This window comes from Rana temporaria, chromosome 13, assembly GCF_905171775.1.
Source record: "Rana temporaria chromosome 13, aRanTem1.1, whole genome shotgun sequence".
In the NCBI taxonomy this organism is placed as follows: Eukaryota; Metazoa; Chordata; class Amphibia; order Anura; family Ranidae; genus Rana; species Rana temporaria.
Genome location: NC_053501.1, coordinates 77,431,627 through 77,450,652, shown reverse-complemented (window position 1 = coordinate 77,450,652; position 19,026 = coordinate 77,431,627). Strand labels below are relative to the sequence as shown.

Here is a 19,026-nt window from a genome sequence, read left to right as displayed (position 1 = left end):
AAAAATAAAAAAAATGCGTGGCGGTCCCCACAGATTCAATTATCAGGCCCCCGCGTCAAATAAAAAAAAAAATGTTGATGGGGACAAGGGCCTCATCCCCACAACCCTTGCCCGGTGGTTGTGGGGGTCTGCGGGCGGGGGGCTTATCGGAATCTGGAAGAACCCTTTAAATAAAAAAGACACCGTTGGGAAAGTCCTTTGTTAAAAAATAAAATAAATTCCAGCAGTGGTAATTCACTCTCGGTCTTCGCTCTAACGCTGTCGGTATATTGCGATGGGCGATCTCCTCTCCGGGGGTCAGGTTTGCCGTTACATCAGAGGGGGGGGGCGGGGTCACCCGTCACGTCACTGGGAAAGCCTGGGTTTTCCCTTGCATCAGAGGGGGACAGGGTCACGTGATGGGTGGCCCCGCCCTCACCTAAGAGGTCACTGGCTGAAGCCGCGTCTTTCCCAGGCTGTCTCCGGTGGAGACAGGTGATGCGATGCGCTGGATGGACATCTCATCGCTGGATCCTGGACCTGGATGAAGAGGAGATCTTCTCATCTCTGGACCCCAGAGAGGAGATCACCCATCGCAGGATACCGACAGCGTTGGAGCGGAGACCGAGAGTGGATTACCACCGCTGGAATCTTTTTTTTTTTTAATAAAAGGACTTTCCCAACGGTGTCTGTGTTTTTTTTTTACAATTGTTACACTTTCTTTGTGAAATGGTAGGGGTACAATGTACCCCATTACCAATTTACATGGGGGGGGGCGGGATCTGAGGGTCTTCCAGATTCCGATAAGCCCCCCCACCTGCAGACCCTCACAACCACCGGGCAAGCGTTGTGGGGATGAGGCCCTTGTCCCCCATCAACATAGGGACATGGTGCTTTGAGGGGTCCAAAGCATCCTCCAAATGTTGAGGGCATGTGGCCTGGTTCGGTTCAAGGGGGGCGCTCTCTCGTCCCCCCCTCTTTTCCTGCGGCCTGCCAGGTTGCGTGCTCGGATAAAGGGTCTGGTGTGGATTTTTGGTGGGAACCCCACACATTTTTTTTTTAATGAGTGACTTTTCTCTGTATTGCCAGGAGCTGGGTTGTTTGGCTCATCCCTAGTGAGAACTATTCTCTCTTCTTTTTCAGAAGCTGAACTGAACTCAGGAATTCTACTGCCATCTAGTGGCCATTTGTAGAATTGTTCTCATTTTCTCGGTTCCTGTTTTCTTTACAGTTATTATTAATGTTCTATACTGCACCCTCCAACTCAAATGATATCCCCTATGCAATGTTATATTGACCTCCATTGTTTAGTAAAGTAAAAATTGCATATCACCACTGGTCTGATCATTTGGCTAATACCATTATACAGCAGTGCTCAAACCCAGGGCTGACTCACCCCACCACATCAACCCTACTAACTACCTGCTCATTGAGCAGAGGACCCCTTTCAGGCTGCATTCACACCTGAGCGTTTCAAAGTGCGTTTTTGTACAGGTCACCAAAGTAAAAAGCTGAAAAACGCCTGTAATCTGCCCCAAAGAAGCCAGTGTTCTTTTTTGAGCTGAAGGCGTTTTTCAGGCGTTTTGCTTCAGGTGACAAAACGCTCAGATGTGAACAAGTGCCATTAAAATGAATGAGATTTTGCTTGTTTTTCTGGTTTGATGGATGGAGTAGCAATTCTCAAGGTGCTCATCAGATATTTTTGTTCTAATTTTGCATTTCGTGTTCTTCATCTTTGAAAATAGTTGCTCACAAATATAGGCGCTGCCAAACACTGATGACATGAATAAGGCATGATTGTGAAGAGTGGGACATTTTTATTTGGGAAAACTTATAAAAGTCCAGTAAAAAGACACCCAAAAAAAAAAAAATCAACATTTATTTTATAATTTTGTGTTTGGCCACATCAACCACTTCAGCCCTGGAAAACGTTACCCCCTTTATGACCAAAGCATTTTTTACAATTTGGCACTTGCGTCGCTTTAACAATTGCGCGGTCATGCAATGCTGTACCCAAATTAAATTTGCGTCCTTTATTTCCCACAAATAGAGCTTTCTTTTGGTGGTATTTGATCACCTCCACAGTTTTTATTTTTTGCGCTATAAACAAAACAAGACCGACAATTTTGAAAAAAAAAACAATATGTTTTACATTTGCTATAATAAACACCCCCAATTTTTTTTCTTCATCAGTTTAGGCCAATATATATTTTTCTACATATTTTTAGTACAAAAAAAAAAAAAAAAAAACACACAATAAGCGTATATCTATTGGTTTGCACAAAAGTTATAGTGTCTACAAACTATGGGAAAGATTTATGACATTTTTATTATATATATATATATTGTAATGTTGGGGGTTATTTAGCGTGTGTGTAGCGCATACCAGTGAGCAGAGTCCACGCCAGTTGTGCTTTTTAAGGGCTTGTTGACCCACTTTTGTTAAAAGAAAGAAAAAACGTCCATCCATAATTTCCCACGCAGGGGGTTTCAAGTTGCTACAGCAATAAAGTAAAAATCAACCGAAAATGCCTAGCCACCTGGCTCTCTTCAGAAATACAGCCGCTTAGGCTTTATGCTTCAGCCCTCTTGGTCATGTACCAAAGTTCCTGTACAATCACTGTACCTTCTCAGCTTCTGTGCTGTTCAGCCCACAGCTTCGGGCCCTCTGTATATACACCATGCAGAGATGCATGCTTCTCCCTTGCATGCCTGGACTCCTTGGGAGGGTGGAGCCCAGAACCCCATTCCTGACTCTGCTATAAGCCCAGAACCCATCTGCTCAATCAGCCAGCCAGACTCCTGGCTGTTTCCAAAACCGGTTCCTAGGATTGGAGATTCCATCCCACCCATATCACTATGGAATCTCCGGGGCTCCAGGTCCCCAAGTGGATTTTACAAACTTTGGAGGAAACTGATCAAACAGATTCCTCCACATTAAATAACCCAGGAGCCCCTCAACCTGCCTATTTGAGAATCCTGGGCGACCATTACCAGGACAGGGAACTGTACTATCACAATATATATAAATAAATATTATATATATAATATATATTTATTTATTAGGGGTGCACCGATATATCGGTGCCGATACATATTGGCCGAAAACAGCTGTTTTGGGCACATGCCGAAACAGCTTTAAAATTGCCGATATGACTAGTGGCTGCAGAGCGGTAAAACACACTGAAACTGTCTTCGCTTTGCTCGCACACAGCTCCGCCTGCTCCTAACCACGCTGTGTTAAACAGAATGCCGTTCTAATGCGGAGATGTTTTCTGTCTATCACAGTGTGGGGTTAGGAGGAGGCGGGGCTGTGTAGCAGAGCGGAGACAGTTTCATCCTACGGGCGGCTGTGAGTTTCTTTTCTTTTCTAACTGGCAGGTCTCTGTTGCTGGAATTCCTGGACTGCAGGCCAGCGTGTAGAGGAGGAGAGGAATAGAGCACAGCCCGGCATCCAGGAGCCGTCCATCTGCCTATCTGGAGATCATCCCCGGCTCGGCACCGGCTCCCCTGATCACACCCCTCTGTCCCCATCCCCCCCGAGCCGGGGGCCACACTGTATTAAAGCGGGGGTTCACCCGTACATAACACTTTTTCCCCTTAGATGGATGCTCGTTTTGTCTAGGGGAATCGGCTAGTTGTTTTAAAATATGAGCTGTACTTACCGTTTACGAGATGCATCTTCTCCGCCGCTTCCGGGTATGGGCTGCGGGACTGGGTGTTCCTATTTTGATTGACAGTCTTCCGAGAGGCTTCCGACGGTTGCATCCATCGCGTCACGATTTTCCGAAAGAAGCCGAACGTCGGTGCGCAGGCGCAGTATAGAGCCGCACCGACGTTCGGCTTCTTTCGGCTACTAGTGACGCGATGGATGCGACCATCGGAAGCCTCTCGGAAGACTGTCAATCAAGAAGGAACGCCCGCTCCCAAAGACCCATACTCGGAAGCGACGGAGAAGATGCATCTCGAAAACGGTAAGTACAGCTCATATTTTAAAACAACTAGCCGATTCCCCTAGACAAAACGAGCATCCATCTAAGGGGAAAAATTGTTTTATGGGTGAACTCCCACTTTAAGTAATGTTGGCTCAGGCTGCGGGCTGCTCCAGCTCCTGCATGGGGCTCTCTGCACTCCGCTCTCCGCACACACATCCGTACTAAGGCTGAGAGAGAGAGAGAGAGAGAGAGAGAGAGAGAGAGACAGCCCATACACAGCAGCACTGTGCCCAGTCCTAGTGCCATCCCTGTGCACTGCTAGAAGGATGGTGGTGGCACCAGGACAGACCTGATGGATGATCCTCTGACTGCTGTTACAGGAGATGTATGCTCTCTGCACTGAGTGAATGGGCAGCAGGCTGTGCTCATTGTCTCCTCACCACACTCATACAACATGTTTTTGGAGGTGACAGGGTTAAAAAAAAAAAGAGAACCTGTCACCTCCAATTGCTATCACAATTGCTAAATTATTAAAACAAGTAATTAAAAAGTAAAGAATAAGAAAAATAATATTAAAAATAAGAAAATTATACAAAAATAAAAAAGTAAAACAAGCTACAAAAAAAAAAGTGATAAAGTAATAATAATAAAAAAAGAAACAAGAGGCGGCAATTAGGGGCACAGTGAGGCGGCAATGGAGGGCACAGTGAGAGTATGTTTTAACATACAATTATTTTAAAAAAAACGTAATTTTCGGTTTCGGTCTGACATTTTTTTTATTTCGGTTTCGGTTCTGAAATTTACATTTTGGCGCACCACTAATTTATATATATATATTATATATATATATATATATATATATATATATATATATATATATTATACAGGATTTATATAGCGACAACAGTTTGCGCAGCGCTTTACATTAGGAAGACAGTACAGTCACAATACAAATCAATACAGGAGGGATTAGAGGGCCCGGTTTGTTAGAGTTTATAATCTAAAAGGGAGGGTCAAGTGGAACAAAGGGTAGTTATCTGTGGGGGATGATTAGATGGACTCAAATGAAAATACAGTTGTTAGGTATGGGTAGGGTAGGCTTCTCTGAAGAGAAGGGTTTTCAGGGATCCTTTAAAAGCTAATCGGTTAATAGCCATCTTCAGGTGCATGCAGCCCATGAGCTGCAGGTTGGACACCCCTGCCCTACATTAATACACGTCACCCCAGGGCCAGATTTAGCCAGTGTCTGGCCCAGGTGCGCAACACAGACCTCCATGTCTGCCACACATACCCAAATACAGTAGTAGGGTAAAAACCCAACTATTCCCATTGCCCTGATCTGTATTGTGTCTATATTTAACCTTACCAATTATGTAAATATTTACCTATGTAGCAGCTGCCTGAATACCCAGAACAGAGGCTATATCTGATGAATGCATTCACTGTTCAGCCAAGATTTTTCCACCTAGCTCAGTCAATTTTTATTCTGACTTTTGTTGAGCCAGGTACTGACAGGGTCACCTGTGGCTTGAATTTTAGCCGAATCGGCAGGAATCAGCTGAAATGTAATCTGTATATTTATAGCTGTATGCAGGGCCGATTCTCCCTATAGGCTCACTATGCAAGCCGCTTAGGGCCCCCCAAATTACTAAAGGCCCCACCTGGTGAGGTAATTTTCGCCCCCTCACCCCGCTTCTCAACTTTCTTTAATGTGACATGTCATTTTGCTTAGGGGCCCAGGGAGGTCAGGATCGGCACTGCCTGTATGATGCCACCAGGTGAAAAAAAAATTAAGAAAAATCAGTTATATTTTTTTCCTTTCTTTCTCAAAATGCTAATAAAGCCTTTAACCACTTGCCGTCGCCGCACCGTCGAAATACGTCCACAAGGTGGCTCTCCTAGGCGAGAGCACGTAATATGACGTCCTGCCTATTAGCCGCCACTAGGGGCGCGCGCGCACCGCCGGAGGCGCGCGCGCGCCCCCCGCTCGCCCCCGACTCCCGTGCGTGTGCCCGGCGGGCGCGATCGCCGCCGGGCACACGCGATCGCTCGGTACAGAGCGGGGAACGGGAGCTGCGTGTGTAAACACACAGCTCTCGTTCCTGTCAGCAGGGGAAATGCTGATTTTCTGTTCATACAATGTATGAACAGAAGATCAGTGTTTCCCCTAGTGAGGCCACCCCCCCCCACAGTAAGAACACACCCAGGCATACTTAACCCCTTCCCCGCCCCCTAGTGTTAACCCCTTCACTGCCAGTGGCATTTTTATAGTAATCTAATGCATTTTTATAGCACTGATCGCTATAAAAATGCCAATGGTCCCAAAAATGTGTCAAAAATGTCCGAAGTGTCCGCCATAATGTCGCAATACCGGAAAAAAAAAATCGCTGATCGCCGCCATTACTAGTAAAAAAAAATATTAATAAAAATGCCATAAAAATACCCCCTATTTTGTAAACGCTATAACTTTTGCGCAAACCAATCAATAAACGCTTATTGCGATTTTTTTTTACGAAAAATATGTAGAAGAATACGTATCGGCCTAAACTGAGGAAAAAAAATGTTTTTTTATATATTTTTGGGGGATATTTATTACAGCAAAAAGTAAAAAATATTCATTTTTTTCAAAATTGTCGTTCTATTTTTGTTTATAGCGCAAAAAATAAAAAACGCAGAGGTGATCAAATACCACCAAAAGAAAGCTCTATTTGTGGGAAAAAAAGGACGCCAATTTTGTTTGGGAGCCACGTCGCACGACCGCGCAATTGTCTGTTAAAGCGACGCTGTCCCGAATCGCAAAAAGTACTCTGGTCTTTGGGCAGCAATATGGTCCGGGGGGTAAGTGGTTAAGGTAGAGACACAGAAGACTAGCTGGAGATCCAAATTAGGCTATGCACCAGGCACACCTAGGTGGGAGTTAACCAGAATTCAATAAGGAAACTCACATGAGAAAAAAGTAAGCAGCAGATCGTGAAAACCCACTGATAAAAATTTGATATAGAACAATTGGTTGAATAACTGACAAAGATCAGTGTGGATTCAAAAAAACACTCCTTCACGCCTCATAATAATAAATACTACTTCAGCCATGACCCTAGTAGAGCTGCAGTCATACTGAAAACGACAACTTCCAACCCACAAGTCCCACTTACATGGTTATAGGAGGGAAGTCTCTGCCAAATCCCGAAAATCTACATGGGGAAACAGAACTGAGCAAAGAGGAGCATGCAGATGGCCTTTGTACTTGGTTAGGTCTTGTGTATCCTGCAGGTTAAAAGGGCAATCTCTCAAGTGAACTATCCTAGAGAATTAACTGATATGTTAGTCCCCATTATGGTCTTCATTTTGCGGTCAATTCATGGCGCACACATCCTGCAATGTGGAGCCTGCAGAATGTAATTGAGTTCTACCTGTTTAACACAACATAGAAAACTTTATGATTGAAGGAAGGGCAGGTCATGTGCCTGGGACGTCTCCTCAACTTTATTATTATTTATTTTATTTACATTTGTTTTTATAGCACTCTGTTGGGTTCTGTGTATTAAAGACAGCACTAAGCACATTGATAAATCACATTTTAAAGTATTCCAATCAATCAATTAGCAAAATCATTACCATCCATTGCCAGTACACCGTTTCTAGATGTCTCCATTCCATGTAAGCTTCTAGATAAGAGTCCTCAGATTCCAAACACTGCAATAACTACAGATAAAAAAAATGTATTAAGGTTATAATTTTAAATCAAATTGCATAACACATTGCCTGAGCAATTCTATGAATGGCACCATCCATAGCGGCCATATTCTCATTGTCTTTTCTCATACAGAATTAAGAATGAAAGATTTGGGGTGCAGCGGTATTAAAAAAATAAGTTTGAAGAGTTGCAATTTAAAGAAAAGTGTTACGGACTGAGCTCTGGTAGGAAGAGAACTGGGTGAAATTAGTAGCTTCAACCTGGAGTTCAGCTTTAAAGAAAACATTACTAGCTTGGGTAATGCAAAAATCTTAATGTTGTAATGGTACTTTAAAGTTGCTGTAGCAGTGCGTTTCTACGAGTTACTAACATCCATGCATATTCACCCTGCTGCCAGACATCCATACCACACACTTGTAGACAATGAAAAGTCTTTTGGTTTGTTTTGTTGTTTTATTTGGGGGATTGAACTTGGTTGGGGGAAGGCGTATGGGATGCCCATAGAACAAATTGATATTTGCAATGTTAGAGTGGATCCAGCTTTACATTGACAAATGGTGTACTCATTATCTTTGCATTATCTTAAATAGAACAAAAAATGGTGGACTCTAATCTTGACAGACTTTTTACCTCAGAACTTCTCCTGCCTCTGCACTCTCCCTGCAGACTTACCGTATTTATCGGCGTAGACCCAGCACTTTTATCCCCTTAAAAAAAAGGGGGGAAATCGTGGGTGCGCGATATACGCCGATCCCTGCGCTGTGTTTGAACGCCGCCGCCCACATATACCGATTGCAGTACACTCGGCCAGGCTCGGCTCCCCTCACGGTCACGCCCTGTGCCGCCTCCTAGCCTTTATGCGAGAGGAGCCGAGCGTGGCCGCGCGTGTCCGAGTGTACTGAGCTCGGTATATGTCGGCGGCGGCGTTCAAACAGCGCGGGAAGCAGGGATTGACTCAGAAACAGCGCAGGAGAAGCGGGGAGGACACCACCAGGGCCGTAGATGGACGCCGGACCAGACAAGGCCGCCGATGGACGCCGGGCAAGACATGACGAGGGGCATTCAAACTGTAAGTATTTTCTTTTTTTCAGGAAATTTCCCTTCCAGGTTGGGGGTGCGCGCTATACGCCGGGGCGCGCTATACGAAGATAAATACGGTATCTCCAGGACACTTCTCCTCCTGCCCAACATTTTCCTGTCACAGCATTAGACATCCTGTTTCACCATCTTGAGCTAACTAGGCCTCACTCTGAATAAGTCCTAGGAATTGTTTCAGTTGATGATTCTTAATAGGCCAGGGGCCTGCAGTACCCCTTCTTGATGGCCCTGAACATTCAGTTGTAAATGATATCCGACCGTGGACTACTGTTCCCAGCAAGCACAACCTGCAAATCCTGCTCTCTCAGGCTGCAACAATTTGTCACAAAACCCCCACAGTCTCTCCTCCGGCATGTCTCTTCCAGCTCTACACTCCACTCACTGACTCCTGTCCTGAGTCCTTCCTGAAGGAAGGATTTACCCGAACCGTGCGCACCAACTGCTCCTCCAGCTTCTGTTCCAGGACCGTATAAGGAGAGGCTCCCTCCCAAGCTCCTCTGCCGGATTCATACCCCCCAGATGAGGGTGTTTCTCCTGCACGCAGTCTAGCACTCCATCCTTCAGTTTACCCAGCCGACGACAACTCCCCTCCAGCAGGCTGACTAAGAATATGTAGGAGGCCTGTCCCCTGCCAATCCTAGTTGGGGATTGATCAGGGCTCCTCACATGTACTCCATGCCACTACAACTCTCAGCCCTGCCCCTCTTGCAGAACATTCTCACTAAAGGCAGGGGAGTCGCCCAAGAGCTGAAGCACATGTCAGTCACACCCACTGCTACACTAACCACTCCCTTCCCCCAGATCAAAAACAAACAGGCCTAGCTTGCAGCATAAGCCTGTTTACATTTACCTGCACTGACAGAACCTACAGACACTACACCTCTGGCACCTACCTATGGTAGAGGGTGCTACACTGAAATCCAGCGGAGACTTCCGGTCTCATACCCAGACCACAGGAGTCTCAGAGAGCTCAGTCATTCAGAGAAAGTGATGTATTCTAGCAATGAATACACAGCTTCCTTTGAGTCAGAGATTGTGACATCAGCCCGCCTCTCCGCCAATAAGAAGTATTCATTGCTAGTATACATGGCTTTCTCTGAATAGCTCAGCGCCGATCATATAGACTCTACTGTGTTCTGTGTACAAGATAGAAAGTCTTGGCTCCAACCTGGAACACAGTGCGATATGCTGCATGTAGCCTCAGCTACATACAGTTTTTACGGCACATCCAGCGGCCTCACATGTTAGTGAGGGACAGAGTTTGTTTGGGCCAAGCTGGCCCAAACCAACTATGTAAAGTAGATCAAAAGCTGGAGTTCAGCTTTAAACAAGTTGCAGACATCCCAACCTGCAAAAACGGAGGAGGCGGATAGGCGGGATCGAGGAGAATACGGGGGGAGGAGAACATGGGGGGGGGCGCGGAGGAGGACACGAAGGGGGCCGGGGGGAGGAACACACAGAACAGCTGGGAATGATCAGTGCGGCGGGGAACAGCTGTGAACACCGATCTCCCTGTATAGATTTTAAGCTGACAGCCGTGGGAGGGAGACAAGGAGAAGTGGCCGCTTCCGGGAGCCGCCACAGAAATGCAGAAGACTCCCGCACCTCGTGGGAGACTCTTGGCATGTCTGAAGTTGTTTCTCCGGATAGAGATATATATATATATTATATATATATATATATATATATATATATATATATATATATATATAGAAACAGTTTCATGATGTTTTCTCATAGTACTGATTTATAACTACATTTTCATGTTTTGTGTTTTATTTGCTTTTTTTTTTTACACTTACCTTATTGTAAATTTCAGGATGATGGACAAGCTCAGTTTCCAAGGCAGGCAAATGGTGAGCTAAGCAGTCAATCTGGCACCCTTGAGTATATAAATGAATCTGAAAATGCATTATCACACGTTAAAAAAAAAAAAAAAAAAAAAAAAAAAAAAACTCTAGTCACTTTTGTAGTTGAATAAATAAATAAATAAATAAATAAATAAATAAATAAACAAATAAATAAAAGGGTTCCGAGATTGAAAAGGGAAAATATATTAGGAAGTTACTCAAAGGCTGGTTTAGATCAATAAGAAAGAAGGAGAGATACCCCCAAAAAAGGACTTTTAAGGCCAAACTCAAAATTGATAAAAATGTTTATCTAAATGGACCAAGCAAGATACGGTTGATGCTTGTTAACAAGTAAACCTTGACAATCAAGGTGTATGTATACAACAGAAGTTACGAAAATGTATGCAAATGGACAACACCCAGGATAGAAGTGCACCAAGTGTAAGTAAGAGAATAGGGGAGAGTAACAACACAAAAAGCAGTGTATTATACAACATAAAATTAAAAACACTCTCCAAGGGACGGTGGAGGATGCCCGACGCGTTTCTGGTCTTGAGGAAACAGAAGACCATCATCAGGGGCCACAGGAGTGTACAGTGTATGAATTCTTAATTGTTTGTAACACGAACAGAGTAATCCCTTGATGGTATAGGTGTGGTTTATGGGCTCAGGATAAAATCCCCTCAAAAATTTAGAGGTGCAACTGTGCGTGTCCAAGAACAAAAGAAGGTCCCAATAAGGGGGGGTTTTATTTTTTTTAAAACCCTTGAAAACCTTTTGAAATTTGCTCAGGTAGATCCGATTTGGATAGTCCTAGTCTGGATATCAAGGAGGAACCTTGATTAATCAGTAAAAGAAGATTTGTAGGAGGGGGACAGTTGCTGGAGGTAGATACAGAAGAAGCCCACTGGCGTTAGTCCCAAATAATTTTATGTTGTATAATACACTGCTTTTTGTGTTGTTACACTCCCCTCTTCTCTTACTTACACTTGGTGCACTTCTATCCTGGGTGTTGTCCATTTGCACACATTTTCGCAACTGTTGTTGTATACATACACCTTGATTGTCAAGGTTTACTTGTTAATAAGCATCAACCGTATCTTGCTTGGTCCATTTAAATAAACTTTATCAAAAAAATTAAATTGTCAGTTAAAGCGATGCAGTGCTGAATCGCAAAAAGGGGCCTGGTCCTTTAGCTGCATAATGATCCAGGGCTTAAGTGGTTAACTGACAATTGCGTCGTGCGACGTTGCACCGAAACAAAATTTACACCTTTTTCCCCCCCACAAATGAAGCTTTCTTTTGGTGGTATTTGATCACCTCTGTAGCAATATTTTTAACTTTTTGCTATAATAAATATCCCCAAAAAATATAAAAACGCTATTTCTTTTCCTCTGTTTAGGCCGATACGTATTCTTCTACATATTTTTGGCATAAAAAAATCCCAATAAGCGTATATTGATTGGTTTGCGCAAAAGTTATAGCGTCTATAAAATAGGGGATAGTTTTATGGCATTTTTATTATATATTTTTTTTTTACTAGTAATGGCGGCGAGCTGCGATTTTTATCATGACTGCGACATTATGGCGGACACATCGGACACTTGACGCTATTTTGGGACCACTGTCTTTTTTACAGCGATCAGTGCTATAAAAATGCACCGATTACTGTGTAATTGACACTGGCAGGGAAGTTGTTAACCACTAGGGGGAAGGGGTTAGGGGTTAAGTGTGTCCTAGGGAGTGATTCTAACTGTGGGGGAGGGTGAGCTACAAGTGACACAACAGTGATCCCTGCTCCCGATGACAGGGAGCAGTAGATCACTGTCCCGTCACTAGGCAGGACAGGGAAATGCCTTGTTTATATAGGGATCTCCTAGTTCTGCCTCTCCGTGACACGATCGCAGGCCGCGGGCAAAGATCGAGTTCGCAGGGACCGCAGGCACGGAGAGTGTGGCAGGCACGCGCCCACCACACGGCTATTTAAAGGGGACGTTTTGCCCACTGTTTTGCAAGTGGTTAAAAATAAAAAAAATTTTTTTTAAAAAAGCACCCGTCCCCCCCGTGCTCACGCGCAAAGGTAAACGCAAGCGTCGGTCTGGCATCATATGTAAACAGCAATTGCACCATGCATGTGAGGCAACACCACGGAGGTCAGGTCGAGGGCAGTATTTTTAGCAGTAGACCTCATCTGTAAATCTAAAGTGGTAACCTGTAAAGGCTTTTAAAAATGTAGTTTGTCGCCGCTGCGCGATTGTGCGCAATTTTAAAGCATGTCGTGTTTGATATCAATGTACTCGGCCCAAGATCATCTTTTTTATTTCATCAAACATTTGGGCAATATAGTGTGTTTTAGTGCATTAAAATAAAAAAATAAAAAAGTGTGTTTTAAAAAATAAATAAAATGGGTATGAAAAACACCCACTATTTTAATCTGTAGGGTCTTTTCGTTAAAAAAAAATTATATAATGTTTGGGGGTTTAAAGTCATTTTCTTGCAAAAAAAAATGTTTTCCCTTGTAAACAAAGTGTCAGAAAGGGCTTAGAAACTATCCCCCCCTCCCCCCACAAATGACCCCACTTTGGAAAGTAGACACCCCAAGCTATTTGCTGAGAGGTATGTTGCGTCCATGGAACATGTTATATTTTGCCACAAGTAGTGGGAAAATTACAAATTTTTTTTTTTTGCATGTGAGACTTTTTGGAAGCCTAGGCGTGTACAGGACCCCGAAAACCAATCACCACCTTAAGGCTTTCTAAGGGCGTAAAATTGTGATTTCACTTCCTCACTACCCATCAGTTTCGAAGGCCCTGAAATGTCAAGATAGCACAAAACCCCCCCAAATGATCCCATTTTGGAAAGAAGACACTTCAAGCTATTTGCCGAGAGGCATGTTGAGTCCATGCAATATTTTATATTTTGCCACACGTTTCTGAATTTTTTTTCCATGGGCATATGTGAAATTACACCCCAAAAAAACATTCTGTTGCTTTTCCTGAGTACGGGGATACCACATGTGAGACTTTTTGGGAGTCTAACCGCGTACAGGACCCGGAAAGCCAAGCACCGCCTTCAGGCTTTCTAAGGGTGCCAATTTTTGATTTCACTCCTCACTGCCTTCTGCCATGAAATGCCCAGATAGCCCCAAAAAAAATAAATAAAAAAAATAAATATATATATATATATACATACACACACAAATAAATAGCAGATTGCCACCATTACTAGTAAAAATTAAATAATAAAAATGCCATTAATCTAACCCCTATTTTGTAGAAGCTATAACTTTTGCGCAAGCCAATCAATATACGCTTATTGTAATCTTTTTTTTTTTTTTTTACCAAAAAGTATGTAGAATACATATTGGCCTAAACTGATGAAGACATTTTTTGGGGGGATATTATAGCAAAAAGTGTATTTTTAGGTATAATCTCTTTAATGACCGCTCATTTTAAAACTTACAGTATAATAGAGTATGTGGCTTTTAATTACATTTAGTCATGTGTATGGGCATTGAGGGGTTAACTAATGTCTCCAGACTTCCAAATGGCTCTGCCCACTCCCCACCCCCATACTTTACACAATGGGTATATTTATATCTTCTTTTTGTCGTTTTTTGGTGACTGACAGAGCGCATTGTCACAGCAGACAAGCTTGCATTCCATGCTGGTTTACAGGCACCACTGTACCTCCCTACACATATGACCCACCTCTGCACCCCTCTGCTCTTCTGCCTTACCAGTGTAACCCCCTGCTCATCTGTCCCACAATGCACCTCTTTTTACATCTGCCCCACCGCTGTACCCCCTGCTCTTCTGTCTCACCACCGAATTCTCTTCTCATCTATAATATGCACAAAATGCATCTGGAATGGATGAGCAATGATGAACTCAGGTCAAGAGCATTTTCTGAAAACAGTGGGCCTATGTGCAAGATCATAAGTTGGGCCCCTGCAGCCAAGAAAAGGTGTGCCGCGGAGCAGCTAATGTATGGTGCGATTTTTATTGCGCTTTAGTAAGGGACGTAAAGGTTCTGGAATAAATGACAAAGTTCAGGGGTCAGGCGTAAGTGACACAACATTTTCCACTTTTAATGTGACCTATAAACTGTACAATTCAATTGAACAATGAACTGGAAACTTTTAGGTGGAGGAAAGTAAAAATAAATAAATAAAATAGGATTTTTATAACAGCTTACCTGTAAAATCCTTTTCTTGGAGTACTTCACGGGACACAGAGCAGCCATAGCAATTACTATGTGGGATGTTCCAAAGCAATGCCACTGAGGGGAGGGAGACACAAATAAAAGCAGGCCGCTAGCAGACAGGAGGACCTATACTGCTGCTTACAGTACACTGCGCCCATAAGCAGCATCCAAGTGATAACATTTAGTGAATGTATGGACTGACGACCAAGTTGCGGCCTTGCAAATCTGAGTCATAGAGGCTTGGCGATACACTGCCCATGAAGCACCCACTGGTAGAGTGCGCTCTAACTTGAAAAGGTGGAGCCCTTCTTTTCAAACCATAAGCCTGAATTATAACTTGCCAAATCCACTTTGAAATAGTCGATTTTGACAATGCCACCCTTTCCTGGGCCCTTCTGGCAGCACAAACAAAGAATCAGTTTGTCGTATCTGAGCTGTCACCTTCAGATAGAGCCTGACAGCTCTCAATACATTCAGAGAATGTAACAATTTTTCCTCTGCAGAACGAGTATCTGGAAAAAAAGGAAGGCAGGAAGACATCTTGGTCCAAGTGAAAACTGGACACTACCTTAGGCAGAAAGGTTGGTTGAGGACGCAACACCACCTTATCCTATGCTCTTTACAAGAGAAAGCTGCCTCCTTGCCGAGATTACTGCAAAAAAAAAAAACTTCCTTGTCAAAAGGATTCAAGGGAATATGATGCATCGGCTCAAAGGTCTATCTTTGTAATGCCGATGAAACTAAATTCAAATCCCATGGGCACAAGGGTGACCCAACGGTGGAATTATACGAGTTACCCCTTGTATAAAGGCCCAGATCAAAGAATGCAAAGCAAGCAGCCTTTGAAAGAAAACTGACAAGGCCGAGATCTGACCCTTGATTGTACTCAAGGCTAGCTTCATTTCTACCCCCAACTGTAGGAAGACAAGAATTATTCCTAGGACATACTTCCGAGGGATGGCATCCTTTGGTTTCAGACCAGAAAACATAGGACCTCCAGACCCTATAATAAATGCTCCTTAAAGTCGGCTTCCTTGCATTAATCAGAGAAGTTACTACGGAGCCTGAAAGCCCACGATTCTTTAGCATGTGGGCTTCAATAGCCACACTGTTAAATTTAGCGACTGTAAGGCAGGATGGAACACTAATCCTTGCGAAAACAAGTCTGGATGGGACGGAAGAGTCCACGGATTCCCTACTGCAAACCTTATGATGACCATCTTCTGGGCCATGCTACTAGTATTACCGGCTTCCGTTCCTCCCTGAACCTGCGTAGAAGCCGCGGCAGCAACTGAACTAGGGGGGGGGAAACGCATAAACCAGTGAAAAAACTGATCCCAAGGGGTTACTAACGCATCTGTCCCGCATGCAAGTGGATCCCTTGTCCTTGACACAAAATTGTCCAACTTTTTGTTGAACCTGGACACCAATAGATCTATGTCCGAGGTGCCCCATTTTAAGCAAATGGCTGAAAATGTCAGGATGGAGAGACCATTCTCCCAGGAACAATTGTTGGCGGCTCAAGAAATCCACCTACCAATTCTCCACCCCTGGAATGAAGACTGCAGATAGGCAAGGTACATGCTTTTCTGCCCAGGCAAGAAAATGGTTCACTTCCCTCTGGGCTGCGTGACTTCTGGTGCCCCCTTGGTGGTTGATGTAAGCCACTCCTGTTGCATTGTCGGATTGCATCCTGACAGGACAACCTTGTAACCTGAGAATTCAGGTGATTAGAGACAGACGTGCCACCTGAATCTCTAGGATATCGATGGGCAAGGCTTTTTCGGACTCTGACCATTTCCATTGGACAGTGGTCTCCTCCAGGACCGCTCCCCAGCCCTAAAGGGTGGCATCCGTTGTTACAATCTTTCAGGTTACTGGCATGAAGGATTTCCCCCTTCTGCAAATTTCTGGTTATCAACCAACTGAGACTCTGGCGCACCCTTGGGGCCAGATACATTTGGTAATCCAAGGCTTGGATTTTCTTATTTCAAGCAAACAGAATACGATTTTGCAACAGTCTTGAATGAAACTGGGCATAGGGAACTACTTTGAATGAAGCCAACATCTTCCCTAGAAACCTCATGCAAGGGCGAATAGAAGGAGCCTTCTTTGCCTTGACCACATGGACCAGCTCTCTTATAGCCCTGACCTTTGTCTGAGGCAAAAATACTTTTTTCTTGGGCTGTATCTATAACAAGACCCAAGTACTCCAGTCTTCTTACTTGCCGTAAGGCTGACTTCTCTAGGTTGAGAATCCAACCTAGGTGATCCAAGTACTTGACTGTGTTGGACACACTCTGGTCTAGCCGTGCAACCGACTGATCCATCAGCAGCAGGCCGCCTAGGTATGCCATTACCGATATACCCTGGCCCCTTAGTCTTGCTAGTACTGGGTTTAGAACTTTTGTAAACACAAGGGGCACGGTGGCTAAGCCAAAGGGCAAGGCCACAAACTGAAAGTGGCGCTGTTCTACTGCAAAATGCAGAATCTTCTGGTGAGCGGGAAAAATTGTCACATGCAGATATACATCTTTGATGTCTATTGATGCCAGAAATTCTCCTCCCCACAGGATGGATATGACTGACCGGATTGACTCCATGTGAAAAGAGCGGACAGTTAGGAACTGATTTTGATCTTTGAGATCTAGAATGGGTCTGACACCTCCATTCGATTTTGGCACCGTATAGAGATTGGAGTAAAACCCCATGTCCTGCTCTTCTGGGGGAATCTCTATGATTTCACCCTGGAGACGTCAGTTGGTCTAGTGCCTGGAACAAACACCTTCTTTTCACTGGGTCTTTGGGAATGTTCGACCTTCGACAACGAAAAGGTGGAAACTCTCGAAACTCTAGTTTGTACCCTAGAGATAATGAGGAGGTGACCCATCTGTCTCGGATCTTTTCCTGCCAAGCCCCTGAAAACTGCAGAAGCCTTCCCTTCATAAGGAGGCTTTGGGACTCTGCTTTGCAGACTTTTGCACCATGGCTTCTTCTGGCCTTGTGCATGGCCTTGAGGCTTACCTCTTTCACCTGCCGATGGAGGCGTTGTGGCTGGTACTGGGGAAGAACAACACTTAAAACGAAGGACGTGTACTACTTTTCACTGGTAAAAGGGCACTCTTACAACTCAAAATTTTCTGGATAGATTTATCCAAATCATCCTCGAACAACCGTTCCCGATGAAAGGGAAATCCCGCCAATAGCTTTTCTCTTCCGTTCATGGACGGACACAGCAGCCTTTGACCTTAGGGTATTATGCACCTTCCTTCTAGGAGAGATTAGGCAGAAAACAGCACTTTAAGTGTTAAAAACACTTTCCTCAGCACAGCTTCTCCCAGGGGGCGTGGTCCACCTGGTATAACCCACACTCTGCCTCAGCAGCTCCAGTTTTTTTCTGTCTTAACGTCAGGAGAGACATGGCCTTCTGGAGTCCCTGTACTTTGGAGTTTTTTTGCGATTTTTTCGCTTTTTTGTTTTGTTCCTGCATTTTTGAATCCTGAGATTCTACTATCAACTGCCGACTGGGTGACAGGCTGGGTCTTGACTCTTGTAGTCCCCCCATGTTCGGCCATCGAGCGTGTGCCGGCCCTCAGCTCAGCTCTGGGTCATCCACGACATGCCCCGTTTTCTCCAGGGGTGGCCGGGGAACTAAATGTTCCAGGGCGCACATATGACCGGTCTCTATGGCCTTGTCACAGTGTGTCTGGCAGACAGCCATGCCGTTTAGCGGACGTTGGTTCTGTCAGAAATGCCTCCAGCCGGTGGTCGCAGGACGGGTAAGTAGGCCCCTTGCTGTGTGTGCTGGCGGTGTTTTTTACTGTGTCACTGTCTTTTTAAACTGCGTATGGCCGCCATTTTGCCGTGGACGCGGTTTTCATTGTTCGGCGGACATTTTCTTGTAGCCGCATGGTGTTTTTTTACCTCAGACGGCGGCCATCTTGGAAAAGTCTTGGCCTCTAGTGCCTGAAATACCGCAAATCTCTCCCTGAGGGACAGCACGGCGCAGCCAACACTTCTCAGCACTTCTCAGTGCTTCAGCTCACGCTGCAACCGGGTGGGGTGGCGAGTTCCCTGGGGACCCCCTGCCTTCTGTTTTGCAGCCGGGAGGTGACCGGTGTTTTTTTTTCTGCCTTGCAGTGCCTGGGAGGCATAGCGGTGGGGACAACATGGAGCCTGAACCAGGAGCTTCTGCCCCAGCAATGCCTGAGTTAACCCTTAATGCCCGTGCCGCCTCTGTGGAGGCTATGACGGCAGTCCTTGA

General features: G+C 44.6%; 1 protein-coding gene across 3 annotated transcripts in view; it reads right to left on the bottom strand.

Annotated features, from left to right (window-relative positions):
• The window catches only part of TEDC1 (tubulin epsilon and delta complex 1), a 138,187-nt gene that overhangs the window by 22,189 nt on the left and 96,972 nt on the right, over positions 1-19,026 (bottom strand). For 2 of the 3 annotated variants that reach the window (XM_040333199.1, XM_040333196.1), the window contains exons 5-6: positions 10,509-10,607; positions 7,530-7,616 (exon numbers count right to left, since the gene is read on the bottom strand). In XM_040333199.1, the coding sequence (XP_040189133.1) occupies positions 7,530-7,616; positions 10,509-10,607 (186 nt within the window). The remainder of the gene's footprint in view (positions 1-7,529; positions 7,617-10,508; positions 10,608-19,026) is intronic. The other variant, XM_040333197.1, reaches the window with a different exon arrangement.